Raw genomic sequence first — 24,389 nt, 5'->3', positions numbered from 1 at the left:
GAATGGCTGGACAAGTTGTGGTAGATGAATACAATGGAATACTATTGTGCTGTAAGAAATGATGAGCAGGAGGAGTTCAGAGAAACCTGGAGGGTCTTGTGTGGGCTGATGATGAGTGAGATGAGCAGAACCAGAAGAACATTGTACACAGTATCATCAATATTGAGTGTCGATCTACTGTGATGGACTATATTCTTCTCATTAATACAATGGTACAGAAGAGCTCCAGGGAACTTGTGATGGAAGAGGATCTCCAAATCCAGGAAAAAAAAAGAACTGTGGAGTATAGATGCTGAATGAACCATACTATTTCTTTTGTTTTGGGTGCTGTTGTATTTCTATTTTGAGGTTTTTCATCATTGCTCTGATTTTTCTCTTATAACATGACTAATGCAGAAATATGATTAATGTTGTGTGTGTGTGTGTGTGTGTGTGTGTATAACCTATATCAGATTACCTGCTGTCTAGGGGAGGGGGGAGGGGAGGGAGGGAGGGAGAAAAATCTGAAATTGGAAAGCCTGTATTAACAAAAGTTGAGAACTATCTTTACATGTAACAGGAAAAAAAATAAGATACTTTATTAATTAAAAAAAAAGTCACTGAGCAAAAACACAACAGAACATAGATAATGCTAAGGGTAGGGCAGCTAAGAGGCGCTAGGCCAGGAGTCAGGAAAACTCATCTTCCTGGGTTCAAATCTGGCCTCAGACACTTCCTGGCTAAGTCATGTTGCCATTTGCCTCAGTTTCTTCATCTGTAAAATGAGCCGGCATGGGAAATGACCAACCACAGCAGTATCTTTCCCAAGAAAACCCCAAATGGGGTCACCAAGAGTTGGACACAACTAAACAACAATGCTAATACATAGTTTTCCAAATCCACAGACAATGAACAACAATGCTAATCCATGGTTTTCTATGTCCACGTGCAACTGCCCACGGGGATCTTCTTCCGTGCGGTTTAGTGGCCCTGTTTCTGACTTTGGCACCACTGACATAAGGCACTTTGCAAACTTTCAAATGTTCTATGTCAACCCTAATTATCTGTAGCCTCATCCGTAATTGGGAGTTAAGGTGACTCCCAAATCCCTACAGCCCGCCCACCCTAAGCCAATCCTGTGCCACCCCAGACACTAACTGAGGGGCCCTGGACAAATCCAACTTCATCTTTCAACAGCAAACCATAAGGGGCAGGCTAGGCGCTTTACAAAGAGGATCTCATCTGATCCTAAGGACCCTGGGAAGTAGATCCTATATGATCCCTGCTCTACAGATGAGGAACCAAGTCAGACAGAGGTTAAGTGACTTGCCCAGGGTCAGAGAGCTGGTAGTAAGTTGCTGACGCTAGATTTGAACTCAGTTCTTCCTGGCTTCAGGTCCAGCTTTCTCTATCTGCTATGATGACACTTCACAGTCTATCCTGGCCTCAGTGTCTGGATGTACACAAAGCATTCTCTTCCTTTGTCTCATCAGCATCTCAAATGCACTCGGTCAAAAATGGGATCCTTATCTTCTGCCTAAACCTGACCCTTCTCCCATCTTTCCTCTTTCCGCACAAGGTCCAATCTCCATGAGATGCCTGACCCCATGTCCGGTCCCCACCCCTCTCCCAATCACCAGCTCTGTCTGGCCATTTCCCCACTACACCACAGCACCTCTGCCTTTCCGTTTCCTCACACAGCCACTGCCTTCATCCGAGCTCTCACCCTGACTTGGACTCCAGCTGCATTCGAGTCTTTTCCTTCTCCAAATCTCATCTGGGGACAGGGGTTCAATGACAATTTCCATGCAAATGAGCCACAAATCTATGTCCACCTCTCTCCTGCCCCACATTTCCAAGGGCCAGCTGGACATCGCACCAGCATCTCAAATTCAGCACATCCAAAACAGAATTCTCTCTTTCCCCTAAGATGCAGCCCTCATCCAAACAGCACAAGTTCTGTTGAGGGCCTCAGCATCTCTCCTCTAATCCACGTTCACAAATTCTAAACCACCTGAGACTCCTCCCTCTCCTCTCGCCCCCAATATCTAAGCCCACTGGCAGCAGCCCTATCAAACCTATCTCCTCAACCTCTTTCACATCCCCTTCTCTCCATTCCCAAAGCCTGTGAGCCGGCCTCAAACCCTCATCCCACTAGCCTGGAGCACTGCAAGGCCTTCTAAACGGTCCTCCTGGCAGCCTCTTCAACCCATTCTCCACACAGCTCCCAAACTACTGTTCCAAAAGCACTGGTCTGAACATGTCACTCCTCTGCTCAAGAGCCTCCTGTGGCTCCCCATTGCCCATAGGAGAGAAGGCAGCTCTGAGGCTCCCACCTGTCTTTCCAGAATGATCCACACAGAATCCCCCTCGCAAAGAGAGACAGTTCAGCCAAACTGGCTCCCTTCCTATTCCCTAGACAAGACACTCCCCTCTCCTGCCTCTGCCAGGCTGTCCCCTGGGCTTGGAATCCTCTCCCTTCTCATCTCCCCCTCTGCTAATTCCTCCCTTCCTTCAATTCCAGCTCAGGAGCCATGATCTCCTCCTGGGGCCCCTCCCAATCCCCCTCGCAGCACAGAGCAGCATATCCTTATCTGTGAACATGTTGCCCTTCCTCCACAGCCTGAAGATTTGAAGCTCCTCAAGAGCAGGGGCTCCTTCATTTGGGTCTTTATACCCCCAGGGCTTAGCCCTGTGCCCAATTCACTGCAGTAGATGCTCAGGAAATGCTTACTGAACTGAATTAAAGACCAGTGGATGAGGGTGAACAATTCTGCCAAAGGTTTGGAAGGAGACCCAACCAGGGAGAGAGATTGTGCCTGAAACTGGAGGACGAACAGAAGAAAGTGATACAGATCTGCATGTTCCAATGACAGAGCCCTGCCGATGGGATCCCTGCATTTAGATGCTACCAGCTGGTGCTGACGGAAAAGATGGAAACCAGCGCTGGGCCAGATCCAGTGCACAGAGCAGCATGTAGGGCATCTTTTTTGTTCTGCACACCATGCTCAGGGTGCATCTTGTTCTTTCTCTTAGAAGAAAGGGAAGGGGCAGCTAGGTGGTGCAGTAGATAGAACACGGGCCCTGGATTCAGGAGGACCTGAGTTCAAATCCAGCCTCAGATAATTGACAGTTACTAGCTGTGTGACCCTGGACAAGTCACTTAACCCCAATTGCCTCACAGAAAGAAAGAAAGAAAGAAAGAAAGAAAGAAAGAAAGAAAGAAAGAAAGAAAGAAAGAAAGAAAGAAAGAAAGAAAGAAAGAAAGAAAGAAGGAAAGGAGGAAAGGAGGAAAGGAGGAAAGGAGGAAAGGAGGAAAGGAGGAAAGGAGGAAAGGAGGAAAGGAGGAAAGGAGGAAAGGAGGAAAGAAGGAAAGAAGGAAAGAAGGAAAGAAGGAAAGAAGGAAAGAAAGAAAGAAGGAAAGAAAGAAAGAAAGAAAGAAAGAAAGAAAGAAAGAAAGAAAGAAAGAAAGAAAGAAAGGAAAAGAAAAGAGGGAAAAGGGCGTGCTGAGCCCCCTCTCCCGGCCCTGAAGCGGAATGAAATTACTCAGATTACGCTCATGCCAGAAAAGGTCAGGTTTCCTCTCTGGTTCTCCCTTTTCCCTGCAGGAAAAGCTCCTATGAAATCGCTCCAAAACTAAACTTAGGAAGAGCTCATGCTTGGGGCTTTCCAAAAGTGTGGGTAGTAGTAGAGCCCCCCAATCCTACAATAGCATCCAACACACAATACGGTTATTCAGTGGTCAGCTACATGGTATATGGATAGAGCACCAGACCTAAAGTCAGGAAGACCTGAGTTCAAATCTAGCCGCAGACATTCTGTGACCCTGGGCAAGTCACTTCACCCTGTTTGCCTGTTTCCTCAGCTATAAAATGAGCTGGAAAAGGAAAGGCAAACCACTCCAGTATCTTTGCAGAGAAAACCCCAAATGGGGTCACAGAGAGTCGGTCACTCCTGAAACAACCGAACAACAAAGGTTATTCAGAATGACACAAGCTTTATTTCACTGACCCCTTACAGAAAATGCCTCAAAGAATTCTACCTACACACAAAAACAGAAATATCAAGTGCTCCAGAAGGTGGGAAGCTCCCCTGAAGGTGAGTCTCCCAGTGTCCCCAACAGGCTTCCTTAGCAGCCTGAGGTTCAGATGACCAGTGAGCTTTGGAGCTGGGTGAATAGGCCTGTGCCCTTCTCACTGGACCTGTCCCATCTGAGTAACTCAGTTTGCTGGGACCTCGGGGAAACCTTGCTTTTTTGTCTTGAAGAAATAGGACATAGCAGGAAATGATCTGTCTCTAGGTCTGGAGTGGCAGCCAACCACAAGGCAACTCCCAAGTGGACACTGCTCACAAAGTCTCCTTTTCTGCCAAGAGGCTGGATACCCCAATGGCACCACAAGGTAATTCAAGTCTCCCCTTCTCTAGACCGAAAGGTGGGCTTCAAGAACAGTATACCTGAGTTCCCCTTTCAGGCTGCCTCAAACATGCACTTCTGCTGCTGTCCTCATGGGGGCGGGGAAGGGGGTGGGGGGACACTTCTCTGAAGCCCCTGGAAGAAGGCCCAGTTACAAACCTGGGTGACTCTAAGAATGACTGTGTATTCAAAGGAAAGAGAAGTTAAGAAAGAGGGGTGGGGGTTTGAGGAGAAGAATGAGCTCCATTTGGGGTATAATGAGTTGGAGACACCTGGAAGACAACTAGTTCCAAATGCCCAATGGGGAGCCGGGGAGACTGAGCTCAAGTCAGAGGCTACAACTGGCTGTACAGATCTGGGGAGTCATGTGCACAGCAATGACCAATGATCATGGCCACGGAGACAGCACAGAAAGAGGAAAGAGGCCCAGGGCAGAGCCTTTGGGGATGTGCACGGTGAAAGACAGCAGAGAGCTCCGGGTCGATATTATGACACACAGTGGAAAGACTAAGGAGGATAAGGACTCTGGAGATCTGTGGACACTTTAGAGAGAGCAGCAATAAGGTCAGAGGTGACAGGAAATGGAGGCCAAAAGCACAGACAGCTTTCCGAGGCATTTGGCCCCAAAAGGGAAGAAGAGAAGAGGGCAGAATTTGGGGCAACAGCCCCATTAAGTGAGGATTTCCCAACATGCAGGACCTGCAGCCGGGAGATCAAAGACCAGAGAGGGTGCTGTGGTTGTACCGCCACCCACACTCCTGACTCCTCTCCCTCTTTGTCCCAGATCCCTTCAGCCCCCTGGACCCCTCCCTCTTATCCAGCCAGGTATTAGAGCCTGGGAAGAAGGAGAGAATGAAGTGCACCTGGTGAAGAGGCTGAACAAAAGACTAAGGAGGGGAGGAGCTCAGGCAGTATGAGTAGAGGTCCTCTGGGGTGAGGGCAGGGGCCGATGTTGAGAGAAGCTTGGGAGAAAATGTGAAACAGCCTCTATAGGGAGGACTCACAGGATGCCCTTGTCTGGGGCAGGGAGCGCTGCCTAGGTGAAATGAACAAACCCAAAAGGAGTGGGCTAACTATCCCGTCCTCCATCACCAAAGAAGAGTAGGCTCAGAGAAGCAGAGTGGTGGGAGGGGGGAACAAACCTGCTAGGGACAGGCTCAAGATTGGGAAGGGAAAGGAAGCCAGGGCATGAATGGTCATGTGTCCCCCCCCCCCAGAGGGCAATGGGTGAGGTCAAGAGGAAAACCGGGAATTCAGGACTGACCTCTCGGCAGCCAGGCCTGGAGTCAGGAAGAGCTGAGTGCAAAATCAGCCCTCGACACTCACTGGCTGGGTGACCCTGTCTGTGTCAGTTTCTCGAGTCATCAAACAGGGGTCTTAACGGCCCCTACTTCCGCAGCCATTGTGAGGAGAAACTAGGTAACCCCTAGAGTGCCAGGCCGGCCACGCTGGCCTTCACACTCAGCAGCCACCTCCGCTGACTGGAGGGTGGTCCCTCTGCACATCCGCACCACAGATGCTCAATTTAAGCACTAATAATAACGAGGGTGGGCAGCTGGGGGGCACCACAGTACACAGAGCACCAGGCCTGGTGTCAGGAAGACTCATCTTCCGGAGTTCAAATCTGGCCAGACACTTACGAGTGACCCTGGGGAAGTCACTTCACCCTGTTTGCCTCAGTTTCTTCATCTGCCAAATGAGCTGAAGATGGCAAACCTGAGGTCATGAAGAGTCACGCATGACTGAAGCAAATGAATGACCAAGTGGGAGCAGCTAGCACTTATCTAGAACCTTTAAAGCTTGCCAAGTGGTTTATACATCCTGACAACCCTATTAAGTAGGTATCTATGGTCCCCACTTTACAGATAAGAAAACTGAGGCTAAGAGTCTGTTAAAGGACTGACACAGGGTCACATATCTAATAAGATATAAGCCTCAGGACTGACCTCACATGGATGGGCTGTTTCCCCTATTAGACTAGAGCTCCTCCCAGGCCAGGCCAGTTCCACTTTTGGCTTTGGATCACTGGGGACGGGCCTGGTGCCTGGCACGGAGGAAGTGCTAAAGAGATCCCCAAAGGAAAACTCCCAGGAACACTGTAGCCAAATCCCAGAACTCCTGGGTCAAGGAGAAAATAATGCAAGCTGCCAGAAAGAAACAATTCAAGTACCATGGAGCCACAGTCAGGATAACACAAGATCTAGCAGCTTCTACATTAAAGGACCAGAGGGCAAAGGAACTGGGACTACAACCTAAAATCACCTACCCAGCAAAACTGGGTGTAATCTTTCAGGAGAAAAATGGGACTTCAATGAAAAAGAGAACTTCTAGGCATTTGTGATGAAAAGACCCGAACTGAATAGAAAATTTGACTTTCAAATACAAGACCCTAGAGAAGGAGGGGGGGTGGGGGAGGAAGAAATCATGAGGGACACAGAGGAGGTGCTTTACGGAAATGCTGTTGAACTGAAAGGCTCGGAAAGTCTTCAGTAAGAAACAAAAGGCCTGAGGATGCCAGGTGGTGGGTTCACCACTAGTGCCTGAAGAAAGCCACGATGGGGGGGGGGGGGAGGAGGCGCAGCAGCTAGGTGGTGCAGTGGATAAAGCACCAGCCCCTGTCTTCAGGAGGACTGGAGTTCAAATCCAACCTCAGACACTTGACACTAGCTGTGTGACCCTGGGCAAGTCACTTAACCCCAACTGCCTCAAACATCTGGGGTCATCTCCAGTCATCCTGCTGTCTATCTTGCCCCAAGACCCATATGGCTCTGGAAAAGAGAGTGAGGCTGGTGACCATGCACAGCCCTGCCTCACTTCAGTCATGACATCCCAACAGTCCTCTTCAAGAACAAAGGTCAAACAACGACCACGACTAGGTCCGCTGATACTCCAAAGAGATTCGTGAAGGAGAGGGGAAGAGCTCATTTATTTTCGTACAAAAACGTGTGTAGCTGCTTTATTTGTTGTGGGAAAGAACTGGAAAGGAAGGGGAAGCCTATCCAGTGGGGGATGATTCAATCACGGGGCACACGAACGTAAGGGAGTATAAGTGAGCCTTAAGAAATGATCAGAGAAACCTGGGAAGAGCTGCACGGGCAGAGGCAGAATCACTAGCATCTGTACAAGGACGACCCCGCTGCGGCTCACGCTTCAGGGGGCCCAGGATTCATTCTTCCCTGCTCTCTTTCCCGGTCCCTGAAGACTGGGGAGGGAGATGGCAACAGCACCATTCTTTTCAGCTTCTTTAAAGCAGAGAAGGAAAAGGGGCGAAACACAGAAGCGAACAGAAGAAAATTCAAACGGAACCCAGGAGAAGCAGGACAAGAAAACGTTCGTGGCATTTGGAGGCTGCCCTGGAGTCGAGAGGCGCTGAATTCAGATTCGGCCCCAGACACTCCCTAGGAGCCCGGGGGCCGGGAAGCTCCTTCAGCTGCCCACGGGCCCTTGAGGACCATCTTTTCAGACGCACGGAATGACACGGGAGCGTTGGGAGAGAAATTCTATGAAAAAGCATTTCCAAACACACCGGGTCCTGGGCCGCCCGGTTCGGACCGCCCCTCCCCCCCCACAGGCGGGCACGAGAACCCACCCGAGAGAGGGGCGGTCCGTCCGGGGGCGGCCAAACACGGGGCGCCGGCCCGACCCTCCCGGCCGGTCGCGGGCGCCCCCCGAGCTCCTCCCCAGTGGCTCCCTCCCAGGAGGAGGGTCCGAGAGCCCTCGGCGGACTGCCCGGCCGGCCCGGCGCGCGCTCCCCGGGCCTCGATCGTTCCAAAGGGGGTCCCCCCGCCACGACTCACGGGCTTGCCGGGGTAGGCGTCGGCCAGATGCGCCTTGAGGCGGCCCACGGTCCACTCGGCGGGGCAGCAGATGGTCTGGTCGCTGTAGCGCTGGTTGGGCGTCTTAATGATCAGGGTCACGGGCGGGGTCTCGGACCCGCTCGGGCCCTCCATGGCGGCGGCCGGGGGCGGGGGCCGGGCCGGGCGCGGCGGGCGAGGATTATTCCGAGTCCGGCTCAGTCACAAATCCATGGGCCGACGACGCGCGGCAGCGGCGGGCCATGGGCGGGCGGGGCCGCGGGGGCGGAGTGGGGCAGTCCCCGCCAGCTCCGGCCCGGCCTCCGGCCCCGGCCCCGGCTCCGGCTCCGGCGCGCGCCGCGGCCTGGGGCTGGAGGGGGGGGTGGGGAGAGACCGAGAGGGAAGGATGAGGGTGGGAGAGGAAAGCGGCCCCGGGCCCCGGCCCGGCCCTCGCCCCCGCCGGCCACGCAACAAGGCGACCACCGACGACGCGGGGGCCGGGCCGGGCCGGGCCTGCAGGGCTGGGCTGGGCTCAGGCGGAGCGGGGCGGGGCGCGCCGGCCTCTCTCCAGTCCTCGTTTCTCCGGGTAGTCCGAGCAGGGACACGGGGACGGAAGCCCGGCCGGGCCAAGCGGCGGCGGCGAAGTCAGAACGAGGCCGGGTCCGCGGGGACGGAAGCCCGGCCGGGCCAAGAGGCCGCGGCGGCGTCAGAACGAGGCCGGGTCCGCGGGGACGGAAGCCCGGCCGGGCCAAGCGGCGGCGGCGGCGCCCGTCAGGGCGGCCGTCGGCAGGTGAGCAGCCTACACCCGGGAAGTTGCCCGCGGCCTCGGTCACAGCCAGCAGGCACCGCCCCCGAGGCGGCCCGCAGAGGAGGGAGGCAGCGAGGGCGACTCGCCCCCGGGGGCCTGGGCCTCCTCCTCCTCCTCCTCCTCCTCCTCCTCCTCGCGGAAGACGCCGGCTAGGCGGCCCCCTCTCCCCGGCTCCGCCTCCACCGCTGCAGCCCGGCCCCGCCCGGTGCTCTCGAGGGAGGGAGGGAGCGGGGCGGTGCCAAGTAGCCGGGGCGGGGCTGCATGGTGTTGCGCCTGCGCAATGAGGAGAGGGCGGGGCATTGGAAAAGTGACTGACGAGCGTGCTCCCGCCCTTGGCTTTTCGGGAACCCGCTCGGGCTAGCCCGGGGCGTTGTTGTGCCTTGGGGAGCGGAAGTGCGTCACGGCCATGAGGATCCCAGGGAGTGGAGGCGGGGTCCTGCCCCACCTTATGGGCGGGGAAACGGAGGCTCGGCCGGGGCAACTCTTGGGAGGGGAGGGACGGGGGGGGGGGGGGGGAAGAGTGGGCGGAGATTTTCCTCCCCAGGTGGAACGGGCAGCCTCGGGAAGGAGCGAGCTCGCCGTCGCCAGGGGGATGCCAGCAGAGCCGGGGCCGAGGGCGCCTCCCAGAGGTGGGAGTGGGAGGCCCGGGAAGCCCCGCCCTCACAGGCAGGCCCCTTTGCCTTCTCCGCGACCCCCCAGCGCGGCTCTGCCGCTGTCCCGGCGGTCCTTTGCGCTCTGTGGCCCGGACCCCGGCCAGAGCCGGAGGGCGGTGGGCCTCGTGCCGGGCTTGCGGAGAGGCCTCCCCCGGCCAGTGCTGGGCCGGCCCTGACGTGGATGAAGGGGGAGGGGGCCATGACGTCAGCGGCCACTTACTGAGCACCGGGGACGCCCGTGCGGGTCAGACGGACCTGCCCCGGTGACGGGGGACCTGATGCCAAGGGCATCACGGTGCGCGGCCGGGGAGTTGAATGTTCATAGTTTCCCTTCTGGAATGTCATTTCATTTTACAGCCGTGTTTCGTTTGAGTGAGTGAGCGCTCTTGAGTTGTTTTCAATTGTGTCTGACTCTTCATAACCCCATTTGGGGTCTTCTGAGCCATTTCCTTCTCCAGCTCATTTTTTTTTTATTTTTTTTTTTTAGTGAGGCAATTGGGGTTAAGTGACTTGCCCAGGGTCACACAGCTACTAGGTGTTAAGTGTCTGAGGCCGGATTTGAACTCAGGTCCTCCTGACTCCAGGGCCGGTGCTCTATCCACTGCGCCACCTAGCTGCCCCTTCTCCAGCTCATTTTTACAGATGAGGAAACTGAGGCAAACAAGGTCAAGTGATTTGCCCAGGGTCACACAGCTAGTAAGCATCTGAAGCCAGATTTGAACTTAGGAAAACGAGTCTTCCTGACTCCGGGCCTGGCATTCTATCCACTGTGGCACCACCTAGCTGCCCTCAATCCCCCTTTTCTGGCTCCAAAGGATGCTGGGTAAGCAGTTAACCAAGAATCCTTAGTTACAACCCCAGGAGTATGGGTGCAAGTTGTCCTTTGCCAATGGCATCCAGGAGCACTGGTGGCTTTGAGAGATTTCAGAGTAGGCTACTCAAGAGGGGTCCCCCTGATTAGAGTAAATGTGTAAACTCAGCAATGGCTAAGGTTTAGGAGCTGCTCTTAGTCTTGAAGATGGCCGATCCTTTCATTAGCCAATTTTTATATAACACGTTAAGGTCTGAAAATCGCTTTACCTATGTAGCAGCTCCTTCCAGAGTCATTCCCTGAAACTGCCCTTGCACTGGCATTTTGCAGTCTCCAAAAGGGGACCATAAAGGACTGAGTTTTCTAATACTCTTGTTCAGAAGCCCTCATGGGCGGACTCCCCATTAATAATGACAGTCAGACACCATTAGCTTTTAGAAAATGGACTTACGGGGGGGCGGCTAGGTGGCGCAGTGGATAAAGCACCGGCCCTGGATTCAGGAGTACCTGAGTTCAAATCCGGCCTCAGACACTTGACACTTACTAGCTGTGTGACCCTGGGCAAGTCACTTAACCCCCATTGCCTGAAAAACAACAAAAACAAAAACAAAAAAAAAGAAAAAAAAAAAAAAGAAAATGGACTTACTGATGGGAAGGGCTACTGTCCCTTTTCATATGTAGTATGGATGTTTTGGTTATGGAGAGGGACAGAAAAATAATATTTTTTATAGATAACTGATAAAAAATCCATTTTAGAAGAAACATGGCCCCTTAGATGAAAATGCTGGAAGAGAAACACTATTCTGAGTAATAAACTGCCCCTCAAATAAATGTACTGAAAGGACCTGTTTAGAGGCAGAGATGAGAAAGAAAGGGAGCCGGTTAATGGGGAACAGGAAAGGCTTTATGTAGGTAGTGCTTGAATTGAGTCTTGAGGAAATAAAGGGCTCAAAGAGGGGGTGGTGAGGAACAATTGCATTCCAGGCAAAGTAAGAGACACAAGAGATGTCATATTGTGAGTGAGGAAGTCAAGGCCAGTTTGGCAGGGCCATAAGTCAGGGGAAAGGGAGGCTAATCTAGAAAAAGGTTGGAAAGGTAGGATGCTGGGGTCTTAGTTCTAGAGCTGGACGAGCCCTCAGAGGTCATGGAGTCTGACCCCTTCATTTTACAGATGAGATAACTTAAGGCTCAGGGAGGGAGGAGCATTTAAAGTTAGTCTGTGATCTTTCCAAACAAAGGAGTTAATACTTGATCCTAGACTCAGTAGCTTTAGGAATGTCACTTTGACAGCTGTGAGAAGCCTGTGAAGAGGAGTGGGCTTGGGATTCACAGCGCATAAAAGAAAGGTGGGATTGGGAGGCTGGTTGGCCCTGGGTTCAAATCTCAGGGATACTGTTACTTCACAGTTCTGAGCCTCAGTTCCCTCTTCTGTCAAATAAGGGGTGGAGCCAGCTGGCTTCTGAGATGCTTTGCAGCTCTAGGATCTGATGATGCTTATTCCTTTCAGCCCATGGTTCTAGTCTGTCTGCAAATTTTCTTTGCTCCTGACTTGTTTGTTCAACATAGCATTCTGTATCAATAAGCAGGTCAACCCTAAGTGTTTCCTGGCTCACTAGATGATGCTTTCGATTTGGTCACCAAACATTAAGCACTTGCTGTATGGACAGTATTGGGCCAGATGCTGAGGACTTCATAAAGACAGACCCAGCTCTTGGGAGGTCAGAGTTGAATTTTTTATCCCTCACTTGGTCAGACAAAAGTGAAGCAGGCCCTGCCTTCAAGGAGCTCACACTCTATCTGGACAGACAGTGGGTACATAAAGCAGAGACAGAATAAATACACACCAACTTAGGGAGGGAGCTGGGGAGAGGAAAAGAACTGGGTGGAAGAGAAAGAGGAAGAGGTGCTGGACCAAAGGCTTAAACTGGGACAGTGCCTTGATTCAGGAGTGAAGAGAAGGGGCTGGGTTTAGGTTCTGCCCAAGTAGAAAGGGAGAAATTGATGGAGGAGGCTAAAAAGGGTTAACGACAACCTAAGGCTTGAGTTATCAATGGTACCCCAAAGGGTTAACAGAGAAACTAAGGTTTGTGTTCTTACAGTAACCAAGAAGGTTCATCCCTATCAATAGAAGCTTAGACAGTAACCAGAGACCATGAGTCATTAATAGCCATTAATATTCCTAGATGACAGGACACCTAGAAACCAGATCTTAAGTAGAGAGATGTCACAAACCCAGAGACCCTCTGGGTCTGACAAGCTTAAGCACGTCGTTAGGAACATGCACAGAAAGGGCCAAAGGTGTCCTGTGGTTCACCTTATGACATGTAAACCCCAAAAACACAACTCCAAGGAAAAAGGTACCCACCTCAGGGTTGTCTTAGGACCCCAGGAAATCCAAATTAGGATATGACCTCCCATGTACCTCCTTAAGGAGGAGATAACCTACTTTTTCTCACTATAAATATAACCATTTCCATCTCCCAAATCGAGACACCTCCCTGGTGCTCTCCCTGTGGTCATCAGTCTTTCAATAAAACTTGGGAAACTGAGTCACTGAGTCTTGTAATTCTTTGGGACACCTCACAATCAATTTGATCAATTAAATCCATCCCTACTTTTTTTTTTAATTAGTGAGGCAATTGGGGTTAAGTGATTTGCCCAGGGTCACACAGCCAGGAAGTGCCAAGTGTCTGAGGCCGGATTTGAACTCAGGTACTCCTGACTCTAGGGCCGGGGCTCCATCCACTGCACCACCCAGCTGCCCCAAATCCATCCCTACTACAAAATAACAAGACTTTGACCACATGCACTGTGGAATGACCCATGGCCAGTTTAGCTAGGGAGTACTCCATCCAGCCTCTTCATTGATTCTGGCCCTATAACAGCAGTTTTAGCCCGGGAAACTCCGTCGTTTTGTTTTCTAAAGAGCCAACCAAGTATAAAGATAAGTAGTATAAGGGGACACCGCCCCAGGGAGTGGTGAGGAATGTTAAGGGTCCCCGGAATGTGTCTTTTTGGAGTTGCCATATTTTCCAGAAACACTGGACCCAGAGGATGCAAGAGACCCTGAGTCATATCAAGAATGAAGCCCCGCAGTGGACAATTTGTTGTTTGCACCCCAAGCCAAACTCCCTGTGTGTCTTTGGAAGTGAAGACAGTCTACATAGACTGGGAAATTGCTTGTGCACCTGGGCCCCCCTCACATCTTCCCAAAAGAATTCCTCTGGCCATCAGAGTTATTCGGGATTTCTCCTCCCCTGCCACTCCTGTTTAGTTTCTTCTCTTCTTTATGCCATTTCATAAATACGCCAACTTCCGTATGGACTGTGAACTCTTTACCCTCGTGTGTGAGGTTTGTGACTTTGGGATTGCCTCTTGACAGCAGTCTTGGGTATAGTTTTCAATTACTTGCTTTTCTTTGTTGGGAGGGAGTGAGGGAAGAGCATATTGAGAAACTCTCTGTGTTCCTTTGTTTTTTACATTTAAATTGAAGTTTGGTTTTCTTCAAAAATAGACTTTCTCGGGGGCAGCTAGGTGGCGCAGTGGATAGAGCACCAGCCCTGGATTCAGAAGGACCTGAGTTCAAATCTGGCCTCAGACACTCTCCACTTACTAGCTGTGTGACCCTAGGCAAGTCACTTAACCCCAATTGCCTCACAAAAACAAAAACCAAAAATAGACATTCTCTTCCTTCCCCCTCCCCTTGTTAAAAAACCAAAACCCTTGTCCCAAATATGCAGGCCAACAAAACAAGCCCCAGCATTGATCACTTCTCCATCAGATGGTGCCCCTCTGCTAAGTCTGGGTCATCAGGAGATGGGAGGGGTGTCTCAGTTTTTCCAAAGGCTGGGCCAGGGCCTCCCCGCTTCCTGGGGGCCTTGGTTGGGAGTCTTGGAGGGTTCGGCCACCAAGTCCCAATTGCCCTCTGCTGTTTGGCTGATGCCAACAGCTACAAAGTAACGACCCAGCCACGAAGTTACAGAGGAGTAACTTGGAGCAGAAGCTTCTGGCCTAGCCCATGAGCAGGCCTGTGGGCCCCGCTCGAGGACTGGCACGACCAGTTGGTGCAGGGCCTGCAGCTGGAGGTGTCCCAGCCTCAACAGGAGCATGTGTTCCACCCACAGAGGCCTAAGGTGTTAGCGCCGAGCTAGCAGTTTTGGAAGGAGCCCTCTCACTGGAAGAGCCCTTGCCCAATGGGCAGCGGGCTTTCCAGAGCATCCTGCTGGCAGAACCTGGCTCATCGTGGCACTCTTGCTGGAGAATAAACAGCTGTGTGCAGCTGCACCTGCGCATGGGGGAGGCCAGCATGGTCCCCTCTACCCCAAGTCCCCCTCCTCTGGCAGAGGCCCCCACTGAGCAATAGGACTAGGCAGAGATGTAGGTGTGGGGGCCTTCTCCTTGCTTGGGCTTCACCAGCCCAGAAGTAGCCAGTTGACCCACTCAGCTCGTAGCACTCCACTACCTGTGGCCTCTCCCAGTGTGTAGGAGAAAGGGGGAGAAGACCAAGGGCTTCCCAGGGGACCCCAAAGCCCAGCCACCCCAGCTACCAGGACAGCAGCTTTCCAGCAGCAGACACTTGGGAGCAAGTAACACTTTTTATTTTAGAAAAGGTAACCAAAATGCCTTCAGGTATTTCCCTGCCTTAGTAAGAACAGGATGCTGAAAACAATACCCAGTTTCTTTTATTCAGTCCCTTATTGTACCTAGGGGACATCATGATGAGCATCAGTCCCTAGTGAATAGATTGGAAGAGTCTGTTCTAGGCCCCCAAATTTCATTAAAATTCCATTTTAAAAATGAAATCCTGACACTGCAGTAGCCCAAGCGATCTGTGATGTCATCTATGTGTACTGTGTCCTCCAGCCCTGCAGGTTGCCATACGCCTATGCAGGCTTGTCCTGGGTCACTCTCACCCAGGAAGGAAGGAAGGGAAGGAGGGAAAAAAATTGGAACTAAAAATCTAATGAAAACAAATGTTGCAAACTATCTCTACATGTAACTGGCAAATAATAACCAATACTTTTATGATAAAAAAAATGAAATGGGCATCATAGGTTGAGAGAGTGTTAAAAGCAGAGATCCACCTCATACACACACAAACTTGGATTCCTGGCGAGATGAAAGGGCGCTAAGAGCTGGATGTGGGATGGGTGAATCCCAGACTGAGAGCTTGGATTCAGTCACATGCACATTTAAACCATATGCAAAGGCAAGGGCTCACTTCGTTACCAGTGAACAAGCACAAAGAGAGGAGCACTTGCTAAGCCTGGGGCTTCGTGGTGATGAATCCCAGGGAAGGGAGCTGGGCTCAGCAGGAAGAGCGGACCCATTCTTTGCTCACCAAGGCCACTTGCAAACCCTCCTTTGCCAGCCAAGCCCCATGCACTTGAAGCTGTTCATGTGGCCCACCTCTCAAAACAAACCCCCAGCATCCTCAACCCCAAGAATCTCCTGCTTGCCGCTGCTTCAAGCCCTGCTCCCTTGGATGCCCACCAGGCCTCCCCATTTCGTTTGCTTTCTAAAAAATAGGAAACACTTTTATTTATAGTTTTGAGTTCCAGTGTTTAGCGCTCTTTCCCCGCCCTCTCCTGAGGCAGTAAGCAATCAGATGTGGGTTACACATGGATGATTCTGTAAGCCACGCCCACACGAGTCATTTTGTACAGGAATACTTGAATAAAAGAAAAATGAAAGAAAGTGGAAAAGAGCAGGCTTCAGTCTGTGTGCCATCAACAGCAGGTCTTTCTCTGGTGGTGGATATGGCGCTTAGTCAGGAGTCCTTCCGGATCGTCTTGGATCCTCGGATTGCTGAAAATAGTGATGTCCTTCACAGTTCTTCACCACACTGTCTCTGTGCACCACGTTTTCCTGGTTGTGCTCCATTTCTTGTCATTTCATCCTCGTGCCCTGCCCCTACTCTAGTGAAGACCCTCACCATCTGTCAGCTGGGCCGTGGCAATGGCCTCTATTCTGCACATACTTAGCAGACTGAGTAGTTTGACCGTGCCAGTCATCTTCTCAAGAAGGCCTAGAGTTTCCCCAGGGTGGAGTTTGCACAGAAATTCACTTCTCGATGCCTTTATTTGACTGGCTTTTCTTCTTCTGACCTCTCAACTATCTGAGTCAAAGGGAGAATTTTTTAATTCTTCAGCCATCAGAATTGTCTTTTCTCAATTTTGTGCCAAAAGATAAACGCCAGGTTTGCCCACACTGCCATATAAAGAAAAAGACTTTTTCATGCAGCCAATTTCTCTTGGAGAACACAGAAGACAGGTTTAGCACCTGCTTCTCTACTAAGTGGTCTATGAGCTGACATGTCCTTCAAGATTCATTCAGTCCTGGGCTTGAAAAGAAGGACCTAAAAAAAAAAATTTTTTTTTAAGAAAAGAAAAGAAGGACCTGTGGGCAGTTAGCCAGTGAGAATTACTGACCCTTGAGGTCTACAGCCTTTCCATGGACTGTGCAGGTGAAGAACCCAGGCTAGGTCCTGACATTACCATTCACTGCCCGAATGACTGTGGACAAGCGACTTCAACCCTTCAGGGCCCCAGTGATCATCTCTGTGCAACACGGGGTGATGGCGCCCTACACGAGCTCTTCCCATGTGGAAGTTAAATTGTGTGTATGTGGATGGTTGTGTGTACACAAGTATACTTGTCTAGGTGGTGTGTGTGTGTGTGTGTGTGAGAGAGAGAGAGACAGAGACAGAGACAGAGAGACTTGTGATTTCATCGGGTGGGAAGGAAGCCTCTTTCTCCCAATGCAGACCAGAATGGGTAATGCAGAAGTGTAGAGTTTTCCTGGGAGCTCACACATAAAGTGACTTGTCCAGAGGCACCCAGCTAGCACGACCTGAACCCGGGTCTTCCTGTCTCCAAGTCCCAGCCCTCTGGCCACTATTTCTTGCCAACCTGGGTAGGGTCCGGACTGATTTTTCTTTCTTTTTTTTTTTTTTAGTGAGGCAATTGGGGTTAAGTGACTTGCCCAGGGTCACACAGCCAGTAAGTGTTAAGTGTCTGAGACCGGATTTGAACTTAGGTACTCCTGACTTCAGGGCTGGTGCTCTATCCACTTCGCCACCTAGTAGCTGCCCCTCAGACTGATTTTTTAAGTTCAAAGACTCACTTTATCCTTTGAATAGACATCATACAGGCAATCCCCGCCCCGGCAATCAGGGTTAAGGGACTTGCTCAGGGTCACACAGCTGGTGTCAAGTGTCTAAGGCCAAGTTTGAACTCTGGTCTCCCTGACTCCAGGGCTGGAGGATTTTCCCAAAGAAAACCTTTGAACTTTAAACAGGGCTTCTGACCCTGGCATCTGGGACGCGTGTTTACATACCGGGATAGCAGCGTTTCAATATAATTGTAGGGGTGCCATTTTGGGTATTTAAAAACCTCATTTGGAGAAAGTCGGTTCGTAGGCTTCGCCAGACTTCAGGTGGTTCAGGACACAGGGAGGCAATTCACAGAGGAAATCCCTTTCTCCTTTTCTGCGGTTCTTTTTTCTCATGGATTTCCCCTCTCTGCACTAAGCCCGGGGGGGGGGGGGGTGCGGCGATTGAGTCCCTGTGGTTCTTTTAACCAGATGAAATAGGAAATGCTTCTTTGCTTCTTTCACGCGGATGCTGTGGCCCGGTCCTCTGCCACTTCCCCCGGGGCGCCCAGCCACATCCGCGGTCAGCACCCCCCACACACCCCCTCCCGCCCGGGAGACCCAATAGAAAGCGGGGGCTGATGAGAGGCGGAGCCGCGGCTGGGCGGCCGCAGGCAACCTTGGCCACCACTGGAGGTCTCTGGGACTTCGATCCCGCTTTGGCTCCATTGAGGGGAGGCTTATTCGGAGTCCCGCAAAAGCCTCCCCGCTGCTGGGGCAATTACATTCCGCACCTTTGACACTGAAATAGTTTTTCTTATGTGGACAGAATTTTCCTTCTTTCTCACGTTTATTGAAGAGAATTTGTCAAATCTCCCTCTCCCTTTCCCTCCCTCCCTTGTTCTTTTCCTCGCTCTTCCCTCCTCCCTCCCTGCCTCCGTCTTTCTCTCTTTCTGTCTCTCTGTCTTTCCCTGTCTATCTCTGTCTCCTGTCTTTGTCTCTGTGTCTGTCTTTCTGGCTCTCTGGCTCTGTCTCTCTCTCTGTGTCTCTGTCTTTCTCTGTCTCTCTGTCTCCTGTCTCTGTGTCTGGCTCTGGCTCTGGCTCTGGCTCTCTCTTTCTGGCTCTGGCTCTGTCTCTGTGTTTCTGTCTCTCTGGCTCTTGCTCTCTCTCTGTCTCTTTGTCTCCTGTCTCTGTCTCTGTGTCTGGCTCTGGCTCTGGCTCTTTCTGTCTCTCTGTCTCTGTCTCTCTGTATGTCTCTCTCACACACATACACACACACTTTATAATTCCATGGAAAAATAATAAAATTTAATAAAAATAATAAAGTTTAAGAACAAAAGCAGTCAGCTTCCAGATGATGGAGACATGGTGAGAGTTCCAAAGGGAAGTGCTAGAGTGTTCTAGGGGCTCCTTAAGGCCTTCATCCCCCTCCTATCCATCCCTTCATTGCTCCTCTGCTCATGTGAAGGCTTGTCTCTCTGTGCCTCTATGAATGACTTTTTGTGAGTATCTGGGTGTGTGTGCATCTCACTTTCTCACTGTCTGTCTTGGCCTTCTCCTCTCTCTGTTACTTGTGACGTCACTCCCTGACTGCATTGTGTTTGCAGCAAGTCTTTTCTCTTCCTCAATAGATCAGTTTCTCTTTCTCTCTCCTCTTCCTTGAGCTCCAGAGCAGATGTGTGCAGGTCAGACCAGAGGGCCCCAGAGGCACCTTCCAGCTCTTACCCTGATGTAGCTCTTGCTCTGGGTCACTCCATCCTCAGCACTCAGGTTTGCAGTTTAGGTCCCCAAAGAAGTGATGACCTTGGGGTTGTGATGAGTAAAACTATATGTGGTCAGGGCAGCTAGATGGCACAGTGGATAAAGCACTGGCCCTGGAGTCAGGAGGACCTGAGTTCAAATTCGGCCTCAGACACTTGACACTTACTAACTGTGTGACTGTGGGCAAGTCACTTAACCCCCATTGCCCCGCAAAAAAAACCCAAAACAAAACAAAAACTATATGTGGTCACCTTATTTCTGTCCCAAGTTTGGGGGAAATTAGCTGGGGTTTCTAATCTATGGCTACTTATAAATTAGAAGCTTTAGCATCAGTTTGGGGCATTAAGCATTTATTAAAGCACATTAAGTGTTAGTAAAGATAGAGCACATTGCCCTGAAAGTTAGGAAAGCCTTGCTAGGATCTAGGGAAGAAGAGAGAAAAAGGCGCCTTCACCTACAAGTCTTAAGCCAAAAAAGAAAGTCTCTCTCCCTGTGTGACTGGAAGCTTCCCGCAGGTCTGGAGGAGAGGCGGTCCTTACACGCTGCTTCAAGCTAATTGGCTAGCATCAACCAAATCTATTGGTTTACTGGACTTGAGGGTGGTAACATGTTGAGATCAGAGTTCACACCCTCTAAGAACACACCCTCTTGAGGGCCAGGCAGGTGTGGTTTTAATTTAATTAACTTTAAGTGAGTTAATCATTGAAGTCAGTCAATCCAATCAATCTTTTTTTTTGGGGGGGGTAAGGCAATTGGGGTTAAGTGACTTGCCCAGGGTCACACAGCTAGTAAGTGTTAAGTGTCTGAGGCTGGATTTGAACTCAGGTCCTCCTGGCTCCAGGGCCGGTGCTCTCTCCACTGCGCCATCTAGCTGCCCCCAATCCAATCAATCTTAATCCAATAAATCTCAAGGGGGCCTTTGGGCATTCTCAAAACTCTATTATTTTCTCACAGGTTCTAGGGGTGACTGTTGGCACCTCACTTCTACTTTTAAATTTTAAAAAAATTCTGAATTTAAAAAATGTTTTAAATGTCCATATACAAAATATTACACAAAAGGAAGATCACATGTGAAACTGTGAATTTCAATTCCACATCACTTTTATAAATATGTAATAAATTCAACCCATTACTTTCCAAACGATCCTTATTGACGACTTTCCTCCTGGTCTCCTTCCCTACCCATCTGTAGACTTTAAAAAAATGTTTCAGTCGGGGGAGGGGAAGGAGGCAGGAGGAAAAGAAGGTCAAGTTTCATTAACTGAAAAATATACAGAACTTTAGCATGGTCCGACGAGCCTCTCTTCTCTTTGCTTTCATTTTGTTTCAACATGATATTTCCCCAATTAAAAATAAACACCACCAACAAATCCTTGTAACAATTATCATAGTCAAGCAAAAAATAAACCCCTACATTAGCCATGTCCAAAAATGTTTGTGTCTCTCCATGTTCCTAACTAAAGGGAGTCTACCACTCCTGTTGGAGTGGGGTTCATCATAGATCCTCTGGAAATCTGGTTGGTCATTGCTATGGTAATAACTGTAACAGGGTCTCATGTGTAGCCAGGGATTGTCCCCAGCCTGGTGCTTACAGAATGGGGGGATCGCTGTGTGGCTCGGAGGGAGGCAGCATAGACATCTCCATCCTCCTCTCCCCCTTGTCCCCCTTCTCCCTTTTCTAACAGTCTTGTTTCTACCACCAAGAGGGAAAGCAGAAAACTGGGACTGGAGGCCGCTCTGCTCTCCTCAGAGAGAGGCTATACTGGGCTACAATTCTATTTATCAGCTTCCCTAAATATTCTTGCTCTAGGGGATATGGTCAGGTTCAATCTGACTTCTGATCACCATTTCTCATCATCAGGGACAAGGGAGACCCCAAGCTCTGTTGCCAAGGCTTGACCTCTGCAGTTTATTGAATAAGGTTGATGTGAGTCAAACTTGCATTTTAGGAAGATTAATTTGCAACTTCCTGGAGGATGGATTGGAGTGTGGAGAGATTTGAGGAAGGGAAACCAACTCCTCCAATAGTGCAGGAGGGAGGTAATAAGGGCCTAAATTGAGGGTGACTGTGTCAGAGGAGAAAAGGGGGTTTGAATGCAAGAGCTTTTTTGTTTGGTTGGTTTTTGCGGGGCAATGGGGGTTAAGTGACTTGCCCAGGGTCACACAGCTAGTAAGTATCAAGTGTCTGAGGCAAGATTTGAACTCAAGTCCTCCGGAATCCAGGGCCAGTACTTTATCCACTGCACCACCTAGCTGCCCCCTGAATGCAAGAGCTTTTATAAAGGAAGAAACCACAGGACTTATCTACCAATTGGGTATCAGCCAGGAGAAGGGATGGGAATGGAGAGATTGAGGAGTTGGGAATAACACCAGGGTTGTGAATCTGGGCCCTGAACAGTAATCTGGAGTTAGGAAACAGGAAGGATTTGGGGAATAATAATGAGTTCAGTTTTGGACATGTTGAGTGCTGTGGGCTTCTGACTAGCCAGAGGTTTCCTTGGAGGCATTACCTGGTATCCAGCTACAGAGCCTGCAGGCAACTCCTGACTCTGGACCTTCTATGGCCACAGTGAGAGGCTACTATCTTGTCTGTATGTGCAGGTGCTGGCTTTGCTGGAGGCCCTCTTTCCTTTTGTCCATGGGCTTCTGGCTGACTCTTGGTGCACTTCTGGGCTAGAAGAAATCACTCACAAAAAGAAGAAGAAGAAGAAGGAGGAGGAGGAGGAGGAGAAGAAGAAGAAGAAGAAGAAGAAGAAGAAGAAGAAGAAGAAGAAGAAGAAGAAGAAGAAGAAATCACTCACTTGGATTTCTTGATCATTATTCATTTTGGTGGAATTTTTGTGTTTTTGTTGGAGTAGATGTGTGGGAGAGAGGCTGCTTGACTCGCTGAAACAGCCAGATTTCTGGAATTTTGGAACCACTTTTCTAAAAATGATAATTCATGAGCCCCAACCAGTGTGCTTCCCATTAACAATCATCTGACAGATATGATTAGCTCTCAGCAAAGGCCTTTATTAAAAGGTAGTAAGGGGGGCAGCTAGGTGGCACAGTGGATAGAGCACTGGCCCTGGAGTCAGGAGTACCTGAGTTCAAATCTGGCCTCAGACACTTAACACTTACTACCTGTGTGACCCTGGGCAAGTCACTTAACCCAAATTACCTCACTTAAAAAAAAAGTAGTAAGAATAGTATGAATTTCAGAAAAACCTGGAAAGACTTACATGAATTGATGCTGAGTGAAATGAGCAGAACCAAGAGAACATTGTGCACAGTATTAACAACATTGTGTGATGATCAGCTGTGATAGGTTTAACAATCATCCAAGACCAAATGCCAAAAGACTCATGATGGAAAATGCTCTCCACGTGCAGAAAAAGAACTATGGAGTCTGAATGCAGATTGAAGCAGACTATTTTTACTTTTGTTGTTGCTTTTTTGTTGTTGTTTCTTCTTTCTTGTGTTTTTCCCCTTTTGTTCTGACTTTTCTCTTACATGACTAATATGTAAATAGGTTTAATGTGATTGTTACCCATAACCTATATCAGATAGTCAGGTGGCATCAGGAGGGAGGAAGAAGGAAGGAGGGAGAAAAATTTGGAATTAATCTTACAAAAGAGGATGTTGAAAACTATCTTTACATGTAATTTGAATAAAAAAAAAGGTCTGATAAAATGGGGGGGAAATAAAATCCTTTATGGAAAAAAAAGAATAGTAAAAGAAAATATTCCCCCTATAAACCTGTAGCATTCTTCATCTGATTCTCCTGAGCAGGTCCCAGCCCTGGATCTGGCAGAGCTTGCTCCTGCTCTGGAATGACTTTAGCTACTGGTTTGTACTTCTTGGACATGGGAACACACGCTCTGTGTGCATTTATGTCTCCAACTAGAGTGTTGAGCACCCTGAGGATTGAAACACGACTCATTCATTTGTGTGCTCTGAACACAGGCACAGGGTAGGTGCTAATGTACTTTGTAAAATAGAATTGGGGTAATTAACCTTGACATTATATTGCTAATATATGCTAATCCACTGTTGGTTGAGTTGTGAGCTGATCCAAGCACTATGGAGAGCAATTTGGAACTATGCCCAAAGGACTATAGAACTATGCACATACCCTTTGATCCAGCAATAATATCACTGCAAGGTTTATATTCCAAAGACATCTCCCAAAAGAGAAAAAGGCCTATTTGTACAAAAATATGTATAGAAACTTTTTGCAGTGGCTAAGAATTGGAAATCAAAAGAATGCTCATCCTTTGGGGAATGGCTAAACAAGCTGTGGTATGTGATGGTGATAGACTATTATCGTGCTATAAGAAATGACAAGCAGGATGATTTCAGAAAGGTCTGGAAAGACTATGAACTGATGAAAAGAACAGAACCAAGAGAGCATTGTGCACAGAGACAGCAATATTGTTTGATGAAGAACTGTGAATGATAACAATTCTCAACAATACAATGATACAAGACAATCCCAAAGGTCTATGGATGAAACATACTATCCTCCTCCAAAGAAAGAATTGATATTAATAGAACATAGACTGAAGCCTATTTTTCACTTTTTTTCTTTTATTCAAGTTTTGTTGTACAAAATGACTAATAGGGTAATGTACATAAGTGTATACTATAACCCATATGTGATTGCTTACCGCCCCAGGGAGGAGGAGGGGAGGGAGGGAAGGAGGGATAAAAGTTGGAACCCAAAACTATATATAAAAATATTTATTACGGTTTTTTTTTGGAGGGGGGGGCAGGGCAATGAGGGTTAAATGACTTGCCCAGGGTCACACAGCTAGTGTCAAGTGTCTGAGGCTGGATTTGAACTCAGGTCCTCCTGATTCCAGGGCCAGTGTATTTTCCACTGTGCCACCTAGCTGCCCCCACAAAAAACAGAGAGATTTAACAGCCAGAATTCAAACTCAACCCATGGTTCTTTCCACTACCCAGCAAGAAAGATCAGGTTGGCCTGTCTGCCTGTAGTCTGGCACAGACAAACAGGGTATGGTAAACAGGGCGATGTAATATTTAAGAACAAAGTTACCAAAGAAAAGAGTCAGGACACTGTGACTTACAGCCA

General features: G+C 49.6%; 2 protein-coding genes across 3 annotated transcripts in view; both read right to left on the bottom strand.

The window, feature by feature from the left end:
• The window catches only part of HERPUD2 (HERPUD family member 2), a 36,378-nt gene extending 28,015 nt beyond the window's left edge, over positions 1-8,363 (bottom strand). For both annotated transcript variants that reach the window (XM_043968649.1, XM_043968654.1), the window contains exon 1: positions 8,191-8,363. In XM_043968649.1, the coding sequence (XP_043824584.1) occupies positions 8,191-8,343 (153 nt within the window). In that variant the 5' untranslated portion in view covers positions 8,344-8,363. The remainder of the gene's footprint in view (positions 1-8,190) is intronic.
• A 42-nt stretch (positions 8,364-8,405) lies between these two features.
• LOC122753988 (collagen alpha-1(I) chain-like) lies at positions 8,406-14,767 on the bottom strand. Its single transcript, XM_044001922.1, has 2 exons — positions 14,635-14,767; positions 8,406-9,820 (listed from the first exon to the last, which is right to left on the bottom strand). The coding sequence occupies exons 1-2, from the start codon at positions 14,765-14,767 to the stop codon at positions 8,406-8,408; spliced, it is 1,548 nt and encodes a 515-aa protein (XP_043857857.1).
• Between the last annotated feature and the right edge of the window lie 9,622 nt (positions 14,768-24,389).

This window comes from Dromiciops gliroides, chromosome 1 (assembly GCF_019393635.1).
Source record: "Dromiciops gliroides isolate mDroGli1 chromosome 1, mDroGli1.pri, whole genome shotgun sequence".
Taxonomy (NCBI): Eukaryota; Metazoa; Chordata; class Mammalia; order Microbiotheria; family Microbiotheriidae; genus Dromiciops; species Dromiciops gliroides.
This window is presented reverse-complemented; position numbering and strand designations above follow the sequence as displayed.